This window comes from Bactrocera oleae, chromosome 3, assembly GCF_042242935.1.
Source record: "Bactrocera oleae isolate idBacOlea1 chromosome 3, idBacOlea1, whole genome shotgun sequence".
NCBI lineage: Eukaryota > Metazoa > Arthropoda > Insecta > Diptera > Tephritidae > Bactrocera > Bactrocera oleae.
The window spans coordinates 7,838,786-7,858,588 of record NC_091537.1 but is presented as its reverse complement, the minus strand read 5'-3'; the positions used below and the strand labels follow the sequence as shown (position 1 = coordinate 7,858,588).

The window sequence follows — 19,803 nt, the reverse complement described above, 5'->3', positions numbered from 1 at the left end:
ACAATAAAACAACTTAAGCAGTATTAACACCTTAATCCTCTCTACTTTCCAGTTGGCAAACAAGAGAGCACATTCGAAGACACCTTATAGCAAGCATACATTTTTGCACCGGAACTAAAGTACCGCTATTAACTATGCTTTGTTTTTCTTAAACTTTGGTATATATCTTCTCCTTAACTCGTTTGGTTTTCCACAAATCTCTCTGCTTTCCGTTCATATAACCTTTGGTTCTCCATTATTGTTGCTTTGTTTTTTGTGAAGTTTTTTTGACTTTTCAAATTCCTTTAGCCTTTGTATAATTACTTGGCATTCCACTTTTTTACGCATTCTCTGCTATGCGTACAAGGACAGGGTGATTCACATAGCATAACTTTTATTTAGCGATTTAAAAAAAAAATTATTATATTATTTTTAGAAGGAGGTAACCTATTTTTCATATTAAGAAAGATATTCCTCTATAGCGCTCAATTATATTGTTTGGTATTCACTGCAAAGACCTGAATATTCAATAGATTGTTTGATTGTTAGATTAATATTTCTATTTTATATCAAAACTGATCAATGTTGCCAGCTTTTCGAAGTATCATACTTATGTGAAGCATATACATCACGTAAGACAGATTTTCTGTCAAATTTGCTACGGGCATAGAACTACGACTCTCACAAAAAATAAAATTAAGCATAACACACTTTATGTTCTACCCTTTACACAATTCTAAATCACCTTTGGCAAGCATCACTTGGGTCCAGCCGCTTACCAGTGTCCTCACTTTGCATTCTCCTTTATTTCTATCTATTTATGGCTTTCAAACCTTAGTCACATTTTGTTTCGATTTACATTTGTTTGTTTCTCATTAAAATTTATGCATTGTGTAATAATTTTTGTGGCCTTCTCTGCGCTTGGTATGCCCTCTCATTCTCTCGTTCCTTTATTGCGTCACATTTGCTCACATTTGATGTTAATTCAATTGTTTGCTAAGTGAATTATGTCCTCTAACATCCTGTCATGCTGGCAGCGCTTTATTTATGAGCATCTCTCTTTTCACTTCCTAGCCGCTTAACTACATAAGTAAGGCCGGCCGTTCGCCGTGGTTGTGGTCGCTGTCTTTCGTTGGTCGACTGTGGCTCTCCGCTTGTCCGCCGGCAGCTTTCGATAATTGAGTCCTTATTTATGTTTATGCTTGCTTACTTTTTGTCTTTGCTTTGCTGTTGTTTTTGTGTTGTTAAACATTTAAGGATTATCATTTTACTAAAGTGTCCAAAGTGTCCTTATATAGCGCTCACCTACATTTACGTCTACATATCGGCGTTAATTATCGGGTATTGTGGTCACACTGTGTCTTTGGCCGCGTAAACGCGTAATAAATGTTAATGTGCATTGAAATTTAAATTACCCATCGTTTTCAATTAGTTATTGTGTGTACGCTAATTGGGATTTGGATTATTGGTTTGTGCAATTTATGTCGTTGCTGTGTCTGTGTGATAGAATTATTAGCTCGTAAAGTGGAATTGCAGTTCGTAAAAGCTTTATTTAGTGGAAGTGTGAAAGTAATTTGCGTGGATAGTTAAGCGGCTTTGATGAAGCAATTAGATTACACGAATAAAATTTTTGGCTGAAATGGTTCACATATTTTATTGTTGATCATCATGTTACTGTCTTTGCTCCTTAGTACGAATATCTGACAATCGAGACATCATATTTCATCTCCATCTGTTTTTTTTTAGGCTGGCTTTATTTCGAGTAACCTGCACTTAGGGTTATACTTTCTGGGTTTTGGGGTTTTTAACCAAAATGTGTCCCGGCTTTGCCAAATTAATATCTTGTAAAGTCTTTTCTTTCCTGTGACTAAAAAATATAATACAATAATAGCAGGAAATTCGTGTACGAATTGCCTAAACTATACTCATAGATTAATAATTCCGCAATGGATATTGGAATCCAACCTTTGTTTTCCTCTGAGCAATGTTGAAAGAAAGCGAAAAATAGAATCTTCTCTATGAGTTAACCGAAAACACTACTCCCATATTCTTATGATCTCAGTTAGGATAAGCAGAGACTGATTCAATACACAAAAACGCATAGTTTGTTTGTAGAGCTATTTGGTTGATTTGGTGTTTATTACTAAACACTATTCGTTAACACTGAATTTATCGCGAAACTCATTCCTCTAACTTCTCTAGCCATTCCTAAAAAAACTAGATTAATTGATTGATTCGATGTTGACAATAAACACCACTCACGAACACTGAGTTTTCGTGGTATCATTAAACAATACTCATTAACACCGAGTTTATTAAATAAAAATAATTTTTCTAACCTTTTTACTTTTTTTAAAGAGACGAGCGTTAGCTGATTGCTTCGATATTAAACTCTAGTCATAAACATAGAGTTTACCGTACCAAAGTTTTGACACTAATTCGCTCTCAATTTCTTCCTAAAAGTACTGGAATTACTTGACCGATTTTGTTTAATATTAAACACTACTTCTACAAACCGAGTTTATCATTCAAAAATTGTTTTTTCTAACTCGCTTTTTTATAGATAAGATTTATGAGATTAGAACCTTAATTTACAACAAGTTTAGTCGCACGATTGAAACCTTAGTCTCTTTGATTTTTGGAAAAATTTAATTTAAATATTTTTCTTAATTGATTTTATAGCATAAATTGGAAGAAAAGCAAACAATTTTTGCTATCAAGATCAGTTTTTCAATATAAAATTACCCATTTTTTTCAGTTTTTATATCTCATAAATTTATCGTAAATTTAAACGATTTATGAGCACAGCAATCAATTAATTCTCTTTGAAAATCAACCCTGATAGTATCACACGCGTAATTTATGGAACACGATGCGGAAAAGTATGCTTGAAAGGACACTCTAAATTTAAATACAAATATTAAAAGAAAACTACAGAACCCCTCTTCACAGAAAATGTTAACGCATTCTTATTTACAATATTTACAATGTCATTAAAGTCGCTCGACAGACAATGACTTTGGAATGCAATTTCTACGAGAATAGCTGGCCTGGCCTCGCGGCAGAATGTGCGCGCCAGTAGAGGGATGTTTAACAAGATTGAGAAATCGCATGCCTCTTATGAAGCGAAGCTGAATAGTCGATAGGGTCAAGCAGCTACAACATAATTTACAATAATATTTGACATTTTTAAGATTGTTTTTATTTTTGTTTTTGTAAAATAAATTATTTAAATTCTTATATTGGGGCTGTAGGCAGTACGTACAATAGCAAAAATAGTCTCAGTAATTGCTTGAGGCTTGTAAGGAATTAAAATTGTGTTAATATATAAAAAATTAGAAAGTTTATTATAATTATTTTTATTGAAAATATTTTCAATGCAAAAATTTTATCTTGCGAAATTTTTTTTTGCGATTTTTATGTTTTTTACGAAAGCATTTGTGTCGCCTTAAAATATTTTAATATCACATTTCTCCCTAACTTCTCACTCTTTCTCTTTCTTTTTATTTTCAGGCGATAATCCACGCATTATTGAACACCCTATGGATATGACAGTGCCAAAAAATGATCCCTTCACATTTAATTGCAAAGCCGAAGGTGATCCAACACCATCTATACAATGGTTTAAGGATGGGCATGAATTGAAAACGGATACGGGTTCACATCGGCTTATGTTACCAGCTGGCGGTTTGTTCTTTTTGAAGGTAAGTAAGATTACAAAATTCTACATATACATGCATATATATCAATATAAAGCTAGATGAATATACCATACATATGTATATAAAATTTATACATGAAAGAAACATTAGTAGCCATAGCGTAAATAAAGTGAAGTGAACGAGGGTTATTACGGCTTTCTTTTGCCAGCAGGCAAGGCTGCTTATTTGTTGATTTATTTTCCAACATATATGCATATATAATTAGATAAAGTCACATTGTCAAACAGTATTTTGTTTTCGCATAAATGTCATGCATAAATATCTTTAAGAGCTGATCAATTCATAGCACACATGTAGGCGCACATCACCCTATGCAAAATATTCTTGCTTTGATATTAAGATTATTTATTCAATATTTCTGCTCGAGCATAAATATTTTCGAGAAAATTTGCTAATATGTAAATTAATTTCGTTTGATTTAAAAGATTTTACACACGATTGAACATTTGGGAAGATTGACATAAGGCACGTTTTTTTTAATAGATATATTTATATATTATTTGTATATTAGCTTATATAAAAATTAATAAATTTTATTAAGTTAAATGAAATTTTTGTAAATTAAAGCAAAATGTTTAGAAGTTTGTGAAAATTTACCTTTAACTCATTGTTTAAATATATAAAAAAAATACTAGCTAATATTTGAGTACATTAAGTTGACGTAACAAATTTTTATAATCATAGTGAAAGCTCCGGTTAAATTTTTAGTAATATGGCCTTGGATTTGGAACTTGCTCACGAATGTTTTTAATTTTTATTTAATTTTGTTAGAAAGCTCTGCCTAATTAAATGCTATATGAAATCTTATTCTAAATTAGGAAAAAAAAATAAAAAAATGTTTAAGCTTTTTAGGCGCTTTTAACGCATTTTCGTTTCAGAAGAAATAGAATATCTTTAAATTTCTGTTAGAGCAGAAACGGGCTTATTACTATCATACTAGAATTTTCAAAGGTTAGCTAATTTTTTGAAAATGTTCTTTAAAGAAAATTCATTCGCCTTAGTAAAAGCTTTAACAGAATAAAACCCTTTTTTACGGAGTGAAAGCTTTTTTTTACGGAGTGAAACCTTTTTTTTTGCGGAGTGAAAGCTTTTTTTTACGGACTAAAAGCTCCCATTTCAGAGTGAAATATATCTCGATTCAGATTTCAAAAAGCGTTTACCAAATATAGATTAATTTTTAGGTGATGGTATATGAGTGATATAGATGTTAAAATTTGACATCGCAAAAATTGTAATTGGCTTTGAGAACGCTACAATGAAAATGCTGGTTTACATATTTTATTTAATTGCTCACATTTTTCTTAATGAAATTTGAAAATTATAAGCTTAAAAATTAGTGTGAAAGCTCAAACATAATGAAGAAGACGTAAGTAAACAGTAAAAAACATGAAGCTCGTAAGTAGTATAATACTCGTACTCTAAGCCGGCATATTGAAGTTGCTGAAAATCACTATAATAAAAAAAGGTTTTTTATTTGGACAGTAAATTTTTTTTTAAATAAATGCACATTTAGAAAAAATCAGTACTAAAAGCTTAAATAGTCCTCACATCAAAAAATGTTTTTTTAATAATAATGCATAAAATATTTTCCATACGAGTGAGCGATTTCAATTCATTTGGAACAATTATTTCAAAAATATAAACATATCAGCTAAAGATTCTTAAAAATGGCAGCACAAAGGCGCATCCTGTAATATTTAACAAATGGCAGACCTCTTTAGTGCCCTTGAGTTCTACTAAAAAAAAAAAGTAATAAAATAAAAGTTAATCGCTCTGAACATTCATCAAACGGCTACGAGGGGCTTCAATCAGCGCAGTCAATAGCGCTTGAAGAGACACACACACACACACAGTACATATAAGTACACTTGTCGCTCGACCACCAAATAAGAGGTACGAGTTGACACCCATTAAGGGACGTAAATTTTTCAGGACTTCTAACATTTGGATACAAATTGTAGTGTGTTGCAAGTATATACATATGTGTGTTTGTATGCGGGTCGAACACATTAAAACTCATTCAACTTGCAAAATGTTGACTTTGTAACTTTTGCATTTGTATTTACAAGCTCTTTCATACTTTGTTGCCTTCCCACTACAAACGTGTGTATTTCTAATGTGTGGCGTACAGGAGGTGATTGGGGCAGCGCAACGTTGTCAATTAACTCGAGTGAAGAGCAACAACGAATTTTTGTTGGCTTTCTTCTGCCTTTGCTGCAACACAAAAGTATCTCTTTCTATGCTTTGAAGCCGGTTTTAACCCCACAAAGCGGTACAAAATAGCAACAACAAAAAAACACGAGCAAATCAGAGGAAAAACGGCAGTAAGCATCCAACAGTAGATGCTAGAGATAACGCACTTGCGTAACATTTTTAATTAAATTAAATGAAGTCGGACAATGTGTCTTGATGTGAGAGTCTGTGTTGGCGCGCTCGCTATTTGCCACTTTGTTGCCAGTCGGTTGACCAGCTAGGGGTTGTTTCCTCGACTAAATAACAAATGTTTATACAGAGTTGTTTTTGTATTTATTGTTGTATGTTTGACGCAGCGTTTTGACTATTGTCCTCGCAGCGGCTGTTGAGATTTTGGATGGCAGACAGAGATTTTGCAATATTTGAAATTTTCACTTTGATGTTTGCAAAGTTGCAACATTTTTGACGCGCACGTGTTGCCTTCAATTTTGGGAATATAACAAAGTGAGGAATGCGAAATTTAATAGATTAGAGAGTATGGACAAAACGTTGACGTATTTGATGGTGAACAGAGATCTTGATCCAAATTTAAGATAAAGATAAGGATTTTACATGAAAATTAGGAGTCTTTCAAGTAAATTCCTAAGTGAAATTAATCACTTAAGCTAATTAGTTAGTGATATGATTTGAAAGCGCTTTGATGAAAGCTCTCAAATTTGAAGATTTGTGGGAACTTAAAGCATCAATCATACTGGAACTATTGTAAACAAACTTACTGATTATAAAATTGCTACGAAACTTCGAAAATAGTTCTATTATTTATTTTGAAGCAAAAAAGCAACGGTTATCTTCATTAAACTATATAAATAATATAATTAATATATCGACAAACATGAAACCTTAAAAAGATACATCGTAAATGAAAAAATTTGTGATAAAGTCGTACTAAGAATTAGAAAACAGGATAATTCATTAAGTATTCATTTTAAGAAAACTAATACATATATACGAAACTTTTACATTTTGTACGTCTTTTTTAAAGCTTTCAGCTATTAAAAAAGAAAACTATGCTACTCACTAATAAAATTTAAGACTAAATCCCAAGTGCAAAATTTCTCATTCGGCCATTTTTCGTTTTGGAGCTTTTAATAGAGCTTTCCTTAATAAACGTATCATCCCTTTATAAAGAAAGTAAAAGAAATCAGTTGTGATTTATTCAGCGCCTGCTTAACATCAAACGAATTATTTTGTTAAAAGTTTGAAAGCCCAAAGCTTTCATAAAATAAGTTTTTTTGTATGAACAAAGAACACTTAATGAAGCTATAACTTAAAAATTTGATTTGTGAAAGCTTGTACTACTAAAGCTTTCAACTAACTAAAACTTAGCTTGGAGCTTTCCTTAGTAAAAAAGTATCGCTTCATACTTGTATATACAATATTTTATAAAAATAAAGGAAATAAACTAAACTAATTCAGATTAATTTCCGTCCTGCTTAATACAATGCAAATCAACTTGTGAAAGCTCTAAAAGTCAGAGCTTTCATCAAGTAAGTTTTTTGTGTGAGCTAAGAACTCATAATGCAGCTAACACTTCAAAATTGATTTTTGGCTTGATTACTGTACTGTGAAATCATTTGATGGTAAAGCTTTCACCTAACTAAAAGCAAGAGTGTTTTTTAATTATAATTAATAAAATCTTATCTTATTATTAAAAGCAGCAATTGTCTAATTGATAGGTATGAAATCGACAACTATTTAAAATATTTTTGTATTATAGAACTAAAAAGACATAAACTTTCAATTACCGTTATTAAAGTTTCCATATATTTTCTAATGCATTACATGTCTACATTTGCTATTTTTCTACTCTACTTGCAGGTGATACATTCACGTCGTGAAAGTGACGCGGGCACGTATTGGTGTGTGGCAAAAAATGAATTTGGTGTGGCACGTTCGCGCAATGCCACGCTACAAGTTGCATGTAAGTGAAATTAGCGTTATTAGATAGCGTTATTTATGAAATTTAAAAAAAGGAGAAAAATTTATTGAATGTTGCACATACACCTAAAACAGCTATAAGTGTAGCATCCCTGTCTGATAGCACCTTGCGGTAATTTATTAACTGCATAAAATACAAGTAGTAAAATGCATCATCGGCAGCCATTTTGCATAAGTGCATATTGACAGGCAGCTGCCAATAGTAAAAAATATAATAAAAGAAGATGATTGTTGATCGATTGCGGTAAATACTTATAATTAATTTGCATAAAACAATTGCTTAGCTAATCAATTAAATTAAGTATTAGTTAAGATTACTGTAATCATTATTTTACACTTAATTTAGCAAGAAAGCATATCCTTGCTGGTAAGCCTTTAAGTTCTTTCCAACTCAAATATTTATAATCAAATCATAATGCACAAGCACATCTCTCCAACACTCGCTTTAAGCTCCAGCTGCCAGGCAACTCCATTTACAATTCAATATCCTTTCTAGCAGTTTCATAGAAATATAAATTGATTGATATTTTCAATATTTGCAATATCCTTTCTATCGTTATACTTGTATATATCTTCCAACTATCTTTGCCAGTTATTGCCAACTAATAATAATGAGTTCCATTCAATGGATAGTTTACTTGGCAATGTAAATGTTAAAATGGCAAATAACGGCAATAAAGCCGGCATTCGCAAAGGATATTCCCAGTTGGAGAGCATTTTGCATTAATATTGTTGTTTTTCTGCTGCTATGTAATAATATATAAATAAATCACAGGTAGACTACTGACAGTGATGCCTGCGAAAGGTTTATGAATGCACAAAGCTTTGCAAAGCTAAGCATATTATTTGCATGGCGTGCCTCATTAGAAAGGATAAAAGCGGTAGAGTAGTAACGGCTGTAGGCAGAAGCAAGGATACGCAGCAGAATAGTTGGATATTTGACTGTGATTATGATTCTAATGAAAGATGATATTGGTGGAAGTTAATTTGTTGCAGATAGGCGGAGGAAATTAAATAATTTTCAAAATAAAGGAAATACATAAAAAGAAATTAGTATAAAACTAATTCAAATATTTTTAAAAGCGGGGAAGTTCGAATAAAACAAGTAGAAGCTATGAGGCACTCCACATGTGCCTTTCTTCTAGCTTAAAAGCTTATAAAAATATCTTTATCTCAATTTTGATCGGTCAGTTTGTATGGCAGCTATATGCTATAGTGATTCGATCTGAAAGATTTTTTTGAAGATTAAAGCGCTATTTTTAGCAAATAATCTGTGCCAAATTTCGTGAAGATATCTAGTCAAATAAAAAAGTTTTCCATACAAGGACTTCATTTTGATCGCCCTGTTTGTATGACAGCTATAAGCTATAGTGGTCTGATATAAGCGAATTCGACAAATAAGCTGCTCCTTAGAATGAGAAGCGCGTCTGCGAAATTTCAGTTCGATAGCTCTAAAAGTGAAGGACTAGTGCTCGTATATAAAGACAGAGCGATGGACAGGCACGCGGGAATAGCTGAACCGACGCAGCCCCTCAGTTCAGTTCTAAAATATTAAAAATTTTATTTTTAGGGATTTACTTATCACAATATTTATATTAATTCTTCGCCCTTCAATATAGAAATTTCCCAAAACTTTATGTCAACTTTCTCCTTCCCAGTTCTACGCGATGAATTTCGTCTCGAACCGCAAAATACACGCGTCGCACAAGGCGAAGTGGCGCTGATGGAGTGCGGTGCGCCGCGCGGCTCACCAGAACCGCAAATTTCATGGCGTAAAAATGGACAAACAATGAATTTAAGCAGCAATAAGCGCATACGCATAGTCGACGGCGGTAATTTGGCCATACAGGATGCGCGTCAGTCGGACGATGGTCGTTATCAGTGCGTGGTGAAAAATGTGGTGGGGACACGTGAATCGGCGACAGCGTTTCTAAAAGTGCACGGTAAGTCGAAAGTGTATTTAAAATAAATAATTGCAAAAAAGAAAAACGAAATGATTTATTTTTTCAAACTGTATTTTTTTTTTTTTATAATTTAACGCTTTGCATGCATTAACTCATTTTGTCGCTTTCTTCTCGTTTTTACTTGCAGTGCGTCCATTCCTCATACGCGGACCGCAAAATCAAACCGCCGTGGTTGGCAGCTCGGTTATCTTTCAGTGTCGCATTGGTGGTGATCCATTACCGGATGTCCTGTGGCGACGCACCGCTTCGGGCGGAAATATGCCATTACGTAAGTGCTTATCTGCATAGACCTTTGTCTTTGTGGTGTAGTTATATACAGTTATGTGTGCGCTTGTACACACACACCTTATTTAAATACGCTTTGACACATACACTCATACATATTACAGTACAGTAGTACTATGCCACACTTTGGCTGCAAGCTTTGCGGTCAGCTACTACATTGCAACTAATTTAATGCGTGAGCTCGTTACTATTGCAACGGTTGAAAGAGGGAATATTAAATAGAATTGTTCTTGAGACTGCAGTTATTGTTGCAGAACCTTAACGTGGAGCGGTTAAGGATAGAAATTTGCTTTTACCAAGTAGATAACAGTTTTCAAAAGCAAAACTTATAGAGCCAATCGAACAAGCCACTGGTATAAATCAAACAACTGGTATAAATAAGTTATGAAATCGAACAAACAACTGTTATAAAGCTAAGCGACTGGCATAATTAAAAAGAGATTTGAGAGCAAGCCTTTATAACAGTTTAATGATGTATCAACATACTCTCTTGTCATGAATTTTTACGAAAGAGCATTGCTCAAACAAAAAGTAGCTGGGGAAAGGACAACCAAATACTTGTTATTTACGTTTTTTTTTATAGATTAATGAATGCTTCTATCATTCATATGAATAGGATAGCTGTAACAACTATAGACTAAACACCTACTTTTAGTCCAATGAAAGCTTAATGAAAGCCGCTGCTAATTCAAAATAGTACTCATTGTTGGGTAGTGAATGACCCCACCGAAAATAAGACCAACATAAAGACTAAAATGACTTTCGAATGCAATATTCAATTAATTTTCTTTTTTTTAATACATAGAGGTATATCCTAAAATCGCGGTGTCTTTCCGCCTTATAAACTTTCGCAACGCTGTTGCCAACGCGCATAAATTGCTAGAGTTCACAATCAAAAACCAAGAAGTTCCCTCCATTGATCACAGTTGAGCTGTAAGCATACTTTAACTCGTCTATAGAAGGAGTGTTTTCTTATTATACGAAAAAATTGGTAATTCTTTGTATATCTTTGTTCAAAATGCTGTTATGAAAGAAGTTTTGAAGCGCTTGGCTCATCTCATTTAAGAAAAGTTTTCTTTTTGTTCAGAATGACTTTGACCAAAGAGTCAATAGACTGCTGCTCAGTCAAAAATGACCACAAGTATACTAAATATATAAAGCACATAAGTATGCATACGCTCGTGAATGTATATAGGTACATATGTACTACCCGCTAATTATCTCTACATGCGTGTTTGACTTCTTGAGTGCCATCTTAGAGCAGCAGCAGCAGACAGTGGCTGTCCAACACCCACAAACTCAAAGGTAAACTCCGTACAAGTGCACTTGGTCAACGTCTTCTCAACTGTGCGTGTGTGTGCATATGTAGTGGTGCAGACAACTGATGAGCCGAGTGCTGATGAAAAAGTACTACATTTATTTGCGGTGGCAGCAAAGTCATTTTGTTGTGTACCGTTGTGTCGTGTCTGCTGTCCACCAAAGAAGTAAAAGTCTAGCACTTTATTGGTGTTGTTGTTGCTTGTGTAGCTTCAACTGCCGCCGCCACATGTACCGCAAAACAAACTGCAACTTTTAATTCCGTTAATTGCCAATCTCTGTTGCCAGCAATCAACATTTGTGCTGTTGGGTTTTGCTTGCACAACACTTGAATGGTGGAAAATCAGCACGCACACACACAAGCGCACACGTGGAAAGATGTGTGTGTGTCGGTATTGAAGCGCAGGTGAGATTTAGGTAAGAGTTAGTGAGATGGGGTTAAAATCGAAAAAGTGGGAAGCCTCGTTGGCATGTGGCAAGCCAAAGTCTGCGCGCAAACAGAACAATGTTGTACAACAAAAACAGCGCCACACATACTCTTACATGCTTAGCCACTAACCTATGCAAACAAATAAGAAAGCGATGGCTGAGTGCCTTTTGCAAATGTGTGCTTGTGTGTGTGCCACAAAACGCTAACGAGCAAAGGCGAAATGATAAGCAGGAGGGTGTATAGTTTACGAGCGATTTGTATGCATACACACGCACATATATACATGTGAATCCACCTATATACACACATACAGCCAAACAGTCGCAAATACCTGTCTGTTTGCCGGCTTGTTTGTGTTGAGGTAAGAAAAAGTTTTGCCAACCGGACGCGACACTGTGGTTGCTGGTGTTGTGTTGGTGTTGGTGCTGGCGCAGCAGCGGCGCGGAAGTAGCAAAGGCAAATGTAAACGCCAAAGCTTCCGTAAACTTTTGTTAAGCAAACAATTGCCATAGACAACAAAAACATTGAGAATCCTGGCAGTCGGCACAGACCCACACCCAGCCACACGCACCCACACCCACACACACGCACACCACCCACACTCTGTTGCCATTTAAAGCTGCATATAACGCCACTGCATGCAGCTGGCAGACAATGCAACACAAATATATATGCATGCTTAATATTAACTTGGCCCTACCGCACTGTGGCACCATCAGCAGTTGCATGCTGTCTACCACAAAGTGTGTGCACCCTCTGCTTATTGTTGTTAGTATTTCTTGCTCTTGCTTGCTATCTTCCTGCATGTCGCAGCTAGTTGCTAAGAAATCCAACACTCGACTGGCTGCAGCGCTTTACCGACGCTCTCGCACAACACTTCAACTACTAACTAACCTAGATACATACAAACAAGTGTAAAGCAGTTGCAACGTGCCGCAAAATAAAACAGCGATTTTACAGCTGCCAACTAACCGGAAATACAAAGTGTTGATACAGCCGTGGTAGCTGTGGGCTTAAAATGTACCTGTGCTTCGTAAAACAAGAGAATTTAGGTGGACAGGTGTGACCTGAAGTGGCAGGTCTTAGCTGAAGTGGTGACGTGACTTAGTTGTGGGAGCAAAACGATAGGTAGGAGAGTGAAATAGAGAGGAAAGTATGTGGAGCATATATGTATGTGAAGACCCTTAAGAGGTTAAGTCAGTGTGTAGGCCGATCAAATTGTCTTATTTTGACTATTTATACTGAGAGTTTGGAAAGAGAGATACATTTTCTCTTCGCTCTAACTTTACTAAATGCGTATTTGAGTGTATAAAAAAAAATATATTTTTATACCAAAAGGCGGCTACTAAAGCGATTTTCAATATCGCTTCATTATTTTTTATTATTTTTTTCTTTAATCTAACGATTGCAAAATATTTTTAGGACCCAAAAGTTTACTACTTAGCTACTAAGCGAAACAAATATTCATATAACCTCAAAATATGTGCGAAAATGTAAGAAATTTCCTATAGTCCCCATCAAAAGATCAGGGAAATTTTTTGCTTTGAACCCAACCCTTAAATTGCACACATCCTTGCAAGAAAATATACAGAATACTATTTACCATATCTGTATAAAAAAGTACATCCAACTTCCTTTGCGCTAAGACACACCAAAAGCATTGAGACATACGGCATTAAGTGCAGCCGTGCGTATACGTAACCTCTATTGTATATGAATGAAATGTGCCTACTCAACGCACAGCTAAGCCACTAAAGACCAACTCTAAAGTACAAGCGTACCGTGCAGAAACAATACACCAGCTTTGGCTTATAAAAAAAAAAAAAACTATAATGATACCAACAATAAGAGCAGCTGCAGCGGCAATAACGCTAACAACAATTATCAACGCTGCTTGCGCATACAATTCGGCTGACAGTGGTGCGCTACCTTATGCATTTTTTCTTTTTCGAATTGCTGCTGATTTTCCACTCAGCACGCCAGCAGCTACCCAATGCTATTTTCGGCAATTTTTCACCTTTATGCGAAGGCTTTTATTGTTATACACGCACACAATGCTATTTTAATGCTCCCAACTACTTTATGTACACAGCTATAGCAGCACATAAAGTGAAACAAACAACACATATATATTCATACCGTTATACTTAACTACGCACATTAACTGTGAACTATTCAAGCTTCACCGGTTTGTTTGGTCAACACTTGAACTTTAATTCGCTCTTTATGCCAACACACATTTCATTCATTCCTTTATATTTGCTGAATTTTTTTTTCCATCGCTTTTCACCACAGGTCGTGTGCACATCCTAGAGGATCGTAGCCTGAAATTGGATGACGTTACGCTGGAAGATATGGGCGAGTATAGTTGTGAAGCGGATAATGCGGTCGGCTCAATTACAGCCACGGGCACACTAACCGTACACGGTGAGTTAATTGCTATAAATGTTGTTGCTATTGTTTTTATTGCATGTAGGTATATAGATGTGTGTGAATGAAAAGTACTCACATCACCACACATGACAGCGCACAGGGATGTGCTAAAAGCTTTATTGCACACATACATATAAGTGCATATATATGTATGTATTTGTTGTTGCTGTTGCTGTTGTTGTTAGTATAAAAGTTTTACGGCTCATTTGAAGTGTTTTTGTGCAGCGCTATGCATGCTGTGAATCAGAATCAAGTGTTTCTTTGATGAAAGTTTGCATAAAGGGTGCCGAAAGTTCGACCACAGCTTTCGCTTGTCAAAGTCAAAGTTTAAGCTGCGCGGCATTAGTTAGTATGGTGAAAGTTCGTAAGATCTCTTGAGGTGGTATTGACTAATGAGAGTTTTGATTAGTTGGTTGGTACAAAAAAAAAAAAGCTTAAAAGACTAGATATTGGTAAAAAGAAGCAGATCTTCGCTCTATACTTGTTGTGCCGTACAGAACAAGTAAGAAATTTATTTCAAATAGAGTTACAGTATTATATACGTATGAATGTTATGTTTCAGAATACCAAGGCTAAATATTTAAAGCAGTACTAGGCGGGAAAGGTAGAGTCACAAAAAAGTTTTAGAGCTTTTGTATATTATAAAATGTTAAATATAATCACAAAATTATTACTGGACCTCAGTTTTTAAGTTTTCATACCAATATTTGTAAAGCTTCACATAAAGCTCGAAAAATCGTTAGATTAAAAAACCGTTGAAGAAAGTCTCAATTTAGTTCCAAATCTCGTAAAACCAGGCGAGGGGCTTTTAGGAGAAACAAAGTCAATCGTTAAAGAAGCTCAACTAATATTTGCAAATTTTTTAAATCTATAGGAGCTATAAATATATATATATATATATCACGAATAGTCAGCGAAAAAAGTACTTTTACTCAAACGTCAAACAATCTGTTAAGCACCCTGTGGCGTAACAAGGCACACACACTAGCAGCAACAACATAAAAATTAATTACCTGACCGCACTTCAAATGCAAGTACAAAAAGAAAACAAAGCGGAGAAACGAAAATCATGAAAGGAATGCAACAAATGCAACAACAATATGCGCTTAATATGTACATTGCTTTGCAATAACATTTACCGTTATTAACAACTTATTTACTCTTGCACCCCCCCCCCAACTTATGTATTTTTGTATTTTTATTACGTTTGCTCTTCCTCGCCGCTACACAACGCCAACAGCACCACCCAAGTTCAACACACGCCCCAAAAATCAACTGGTCGAAGTCGGTGATGAAGTGCTCTTCGAATGTCAAGCCAGTGGCTATCCCAAGCCTACACTCTACTGGTCGGTCGAGGGCAACAGCTCGTTGCTCTTTCCCGGCTACAAAGATGGACGCATTGAGGTGACGCTAACGCCCGAGGGTCGTTCAGTGCTCTCGATATTGCGTTTCGCACGCGAAGACTCCGGCAAAGTGGTGGTTTGTAATGCTTTGAATGCGGTCGGCAGCGTAAGCAGTCGCACCGTTGTCACTGTGGATACACAATTCGAATTGCCACCGCCAATTATTGAGTTGGGTCCCGTCAATCAAACGTTGCCGGTGAAATCGATCGTAACGCTGCCGTGTCGCACCAGCGGCACGCCTACACCACAAGTCTCTTGGTATTTGGATGGCATGCCAATCGATGTGAACGAGCATGAGCGTCGCAATCTGTCCGAGGCGGGCACACTAACCATAGCCGATTTGCTGCGTAATGAAGACGAAGGCCTGTACACGTGTGTGGCGAGCAATCGTAATGGCAAGTCATCGTGGAGCGGTTATCTACGTTTGGATACGCCAACCAATCCGAATATTAAATTCTATCGTGCACCGGAGCTCTCCACACATCCGGGACCGCCAGGTAAACCGCAAGTTGTCGAGAAGACCGAAGACTCGGTGACACTATCGTGGACGCGCAGCAATAAGGTAGGCGCCTCCAGCTTGGTCGGCTATGTGGTCGAGATGTTTGGCAAGAATGAGACGGACGGTTGGGTGGCTGTGGGCGCACGCATACAGAATACAACCTTCATGCAGGTGGGCATGGTGGCGGGTGTAAACTACTTTTTTGTCATAAGAGCGGAAAATTCGCATGGCCTATCGCTGCCGAGTCCGATGTCGGAGCCGATTAATGTGGGCATGGTAAGTGGGCGCTACATTTAATGTATATTTAAGGGGTTATGTAATATCCTACTTTCGTTGCTTCTCTTTTGCAGCGTTTCTTCAATAGCGGCTTGGATTTGAGTGAAGCACGCGCCAGCCTGTTGTCCGGCGACGTAGTGGAACTAATTAACGCCAGCATCGTGGACTCGACAAGCATGAAATTGACGTGGCAGGTTAGTTGTGCGCAATTTTTGTACTTGTTTTGCTTTATGCTCTCCTCTATTCTCCGTACGCCTTAATGGTACGGTGTCAATATCAATGCAATAGCGAAGCGTGACAAAGCAGTCAAGCAGCTAAGTCAGCGCGATTGTGCCATGAACCTCACACCTGCTTGCGCGCGGCAAGCGGTGTGGCGCAGCAATTCAAATTGCCCAATTTTCCCCAAATCCACTTCACATTTTTTACAATTTTCCTAATTCTTTTTCGCTTTTTCTTCTTCACTCTTCACAGATAATCAACGGCAAATACGTGGAAGGCTTTTACATCTACGCGCGTCAATTACCAAATTCGCCAACAAGCGTCACCGGTACGGAGCGCAACAGCGCGAATGCCAATCCATTGCTGGCGGCACGTAGCAGCAGTTCGTCCTTATCCTCAGCCTCTGCCTCAGCTGATGCTGCGACGGCCGCATTGATTTCGGCTAAACCAAATATTGCCGCTGCCAGACGTGATGCGGCCGTTAAAAATGCCGCTACCGCAACCAGCAGCACCACATATCGCATGCTAACGATATTGAACGGCGGTGGCGCCTCCTCCTGCACGCTGACTGGCCTGCTGCAATATACGCTGTATGAATTTTTCATTGTACCCTTCTACAAGTCGGTCGAGGGAAAGCCGTCGAATTCGCGTATTGCACGTACACTTGAAGATGGTGAGTACGCAAAAACACATAAACCGTTACTTACGTATAAATAAGCAAACAATTAAAGTAGATGAAGTAAAGCAAAATAGAAGCATCAAAGTATTGACAGCGAGTCATTCGTTGGTGGGGTATACATATGTATGTGTTCCTGGCATAGTGAAGGGGTTGATTTAAGAGTCTTAAATTTATATATTACGTCGATTGAGCGCTGCATTTCATGTATGTTGCGAAAACTTTCGTCTACCTGCCAGACATATATACTCGTATATATCTATGTTTACATCTTTAAGAGCAAATTGCATTACTTGAATATATTTCTGAACCGCTTTTAAAGAAAATTTAATATGAACACTCGTTTCTTGCCAATTTTACATCTTCTGATTAATTTCGTATTTATACCAGTTTTTGGCGAATCGAACGAACAACTGGTATAAATCGTATAAACTGGTATAAACAATTAAAACTGCTGCAATCTAATAAATATTTAATATTAAGCGGTTAATACGCTTCAATGAATTGCTCACATACTTGCTTGCGTTGAATTCAACTTTACAACTTCTTTCTTGCTATTTTATGTAATTTTTTTTGTGAAGGGGCAAGCAGTAAACAGGAGAATGAAAGACAACTAATAAAAACCATAAGCTGTTTTTCTGTGCCAATTTGGCTCTCAGCCAGGTTTTTGTATCCTAATCTGGAAATATCGAAGACACTAGTGAACTAGTTTTCTTTAATTTATGTAAATAGGGGCAATAACGTTAAACGCATGTGCTGCAATGTACTTTATATAAATTTAAGTAAGCATACAAGCATAGATATACACATATTCTTGTAGATATGTCGCACAAATTTTGCACACTGAAGCACAGAAATAGTATGGAGGGAAAGGCAAACACATTAATCTACTCTAAAATTGTCGTGAAATACCTATACATATATATATGTATATATATATATATATATCATATATGTATACCATATATCATATATGTATATATCTATATCACATGATCATATCATATATGTATATATGTATATATGCCTTAAAAATATATTTCCTTCTATTCTATCCATACTACCCATTAGTTTTGCAACCCTCATTCCTTCTACAAAAAATTGACTCATTCAGAAAATAGTGGCTGAACGGCCCAGTCACCAAACTGATTACCAACAACAATACGCGCCCCCCTCACATACACACTCTACAGCGATTGCACGCTACAGCGCCAATCCTTTGTTCCCTTTCGTAACAATAACCTAATTTCATAATGTAACATCGCAGCAAATAATAAATGATTGAAAAATTCTTGGCAAAAAGTAAAAAGAGGCGTACTCGACAAATTTCATTGTGTGAATGCGAAATTTTCGATTTCAATCGATGTGTTGCAACATCAGCTGTGCCCTAAATGCTAAGTAGCGTCCTTAGATGTGGGCCGGTGTGGCACATATGTGCCAGGTTTAATTTATTTTGAGTTTGTCGTATTCTTTTTCCTCCACCAACTGTGCGCTTGGGTAATCAGAGGGTCGGTAATTTCAAGGGTCGTTTGAGAAAGTGTTCGCAAACACAAAACTTATACTTTAGTATTGCATTGAGTAATATTGAATAGAAATACAACGGTTATTGTTTGTGTGGAAATATTTGCGAATTTATTTGTAGCTTGATATTTTTGTACTAGCGCGACATTGAATTAAGTAAATGTGAGCTCTGTGCGAAGTCATGCGTTAAGCGTGTAAATACACAAATTAGTTAAGTTGTTGGTGTGCAAACATTTGAGTAAGTAAATACGTAATTAGGTGCGGAAAATGCGAGCCAACATTGAAGTAATGTTATATTATATTAAATACTATATATATATAGTTATATGTACATGCTGGGTATATGTATGTCTCTGAGTGCACTAACTTTTGTTTGTCTGTCTGTATAGCGTTCAGTTTTTGAGTTATCACTCTATAATTTTGCACACGATGTTTTCTCGCCAAGAAGCTGTTCATTTGTTGGTAACGACGATGTCCGACCACTATAGCATATAGCTGCCACACAAACTGACCGATCAAAATTAAGGTTTTATATAGAAGACTTTTTTGTTTGACCAGATGTGTTCATAAAACTCGTCAGAATTTATTGTACAACCCAATGCTACAATCCTCCAACAAATTGTTCAGATCGGATCATTATAGCACATAGCTGCCATACAAACTGACCGTTCAAAATCAAGGCTTGTATGGAAATTTTTTTTATTTCACAATATATCCTCTTGAAGTTCAGCACAAAGTATTGCCTAAAGCAACGCTATAAACTCCGTGAAAATATTTCAGATCGGACCACTATAGCATATAGCTGCCATACAAACTGACCGTTCAAAATCAAGGCTTGTACGGATTTTTTTTTTATTTCACGATATTTCCTCTTGAAGTTCAGCACAA

The 19,803-nt window shown here is 36.2% G+C and overlaps 1 protein-coding gene across 1 annotated transcript in view; it reads left to right on the top strand.

Moving 5' to 3' along the window:
* robo2 (roundabout 2) overlaps nucleotides 1-19,803 on the top strand; it is a 127,692-nt gene that overhangs the window by 89,177 nt on the left and 18,712 nt on the right. The window contains exons 2-9 of the mRNA XM_070107389.1: nucleotides 3,493-3,683; nucleotides 7,773-7,875; nucleotides 9,551-9,835; nucleotides 9,984-10,124; nucleotides 14,184-14,315; nucleotides 15,562-16,499; nucleotides 16,574-16,693; nucleotides 16,971-17,391. Coding sequence (XP_069963490.1) covers nucleotides 3,493-3,683; nucleotides 7,773-7,875; nucleotides 9,551-9,835; nucleotides 9,984-10,124; nucleotides 14,184-14,315; nucleotides 15,562-16,499; nucleotides 16,574-16,693; nucleotides 16,971-17,391 — 2,331 coding nt within the window. The remainder of the gene's footprint in view (nucleotides 1-3,492; nucleotides 3,684-7,772; nucleotides 7,876-9,550; nucleotides 9,836-9,983; nucleotides 10,125-14,183; nucleotides 14,316-15,561; nucleotides 16,500-16,573; nucleotides 16,694-16,970; nucleotides 17,392-19,803) is intronic.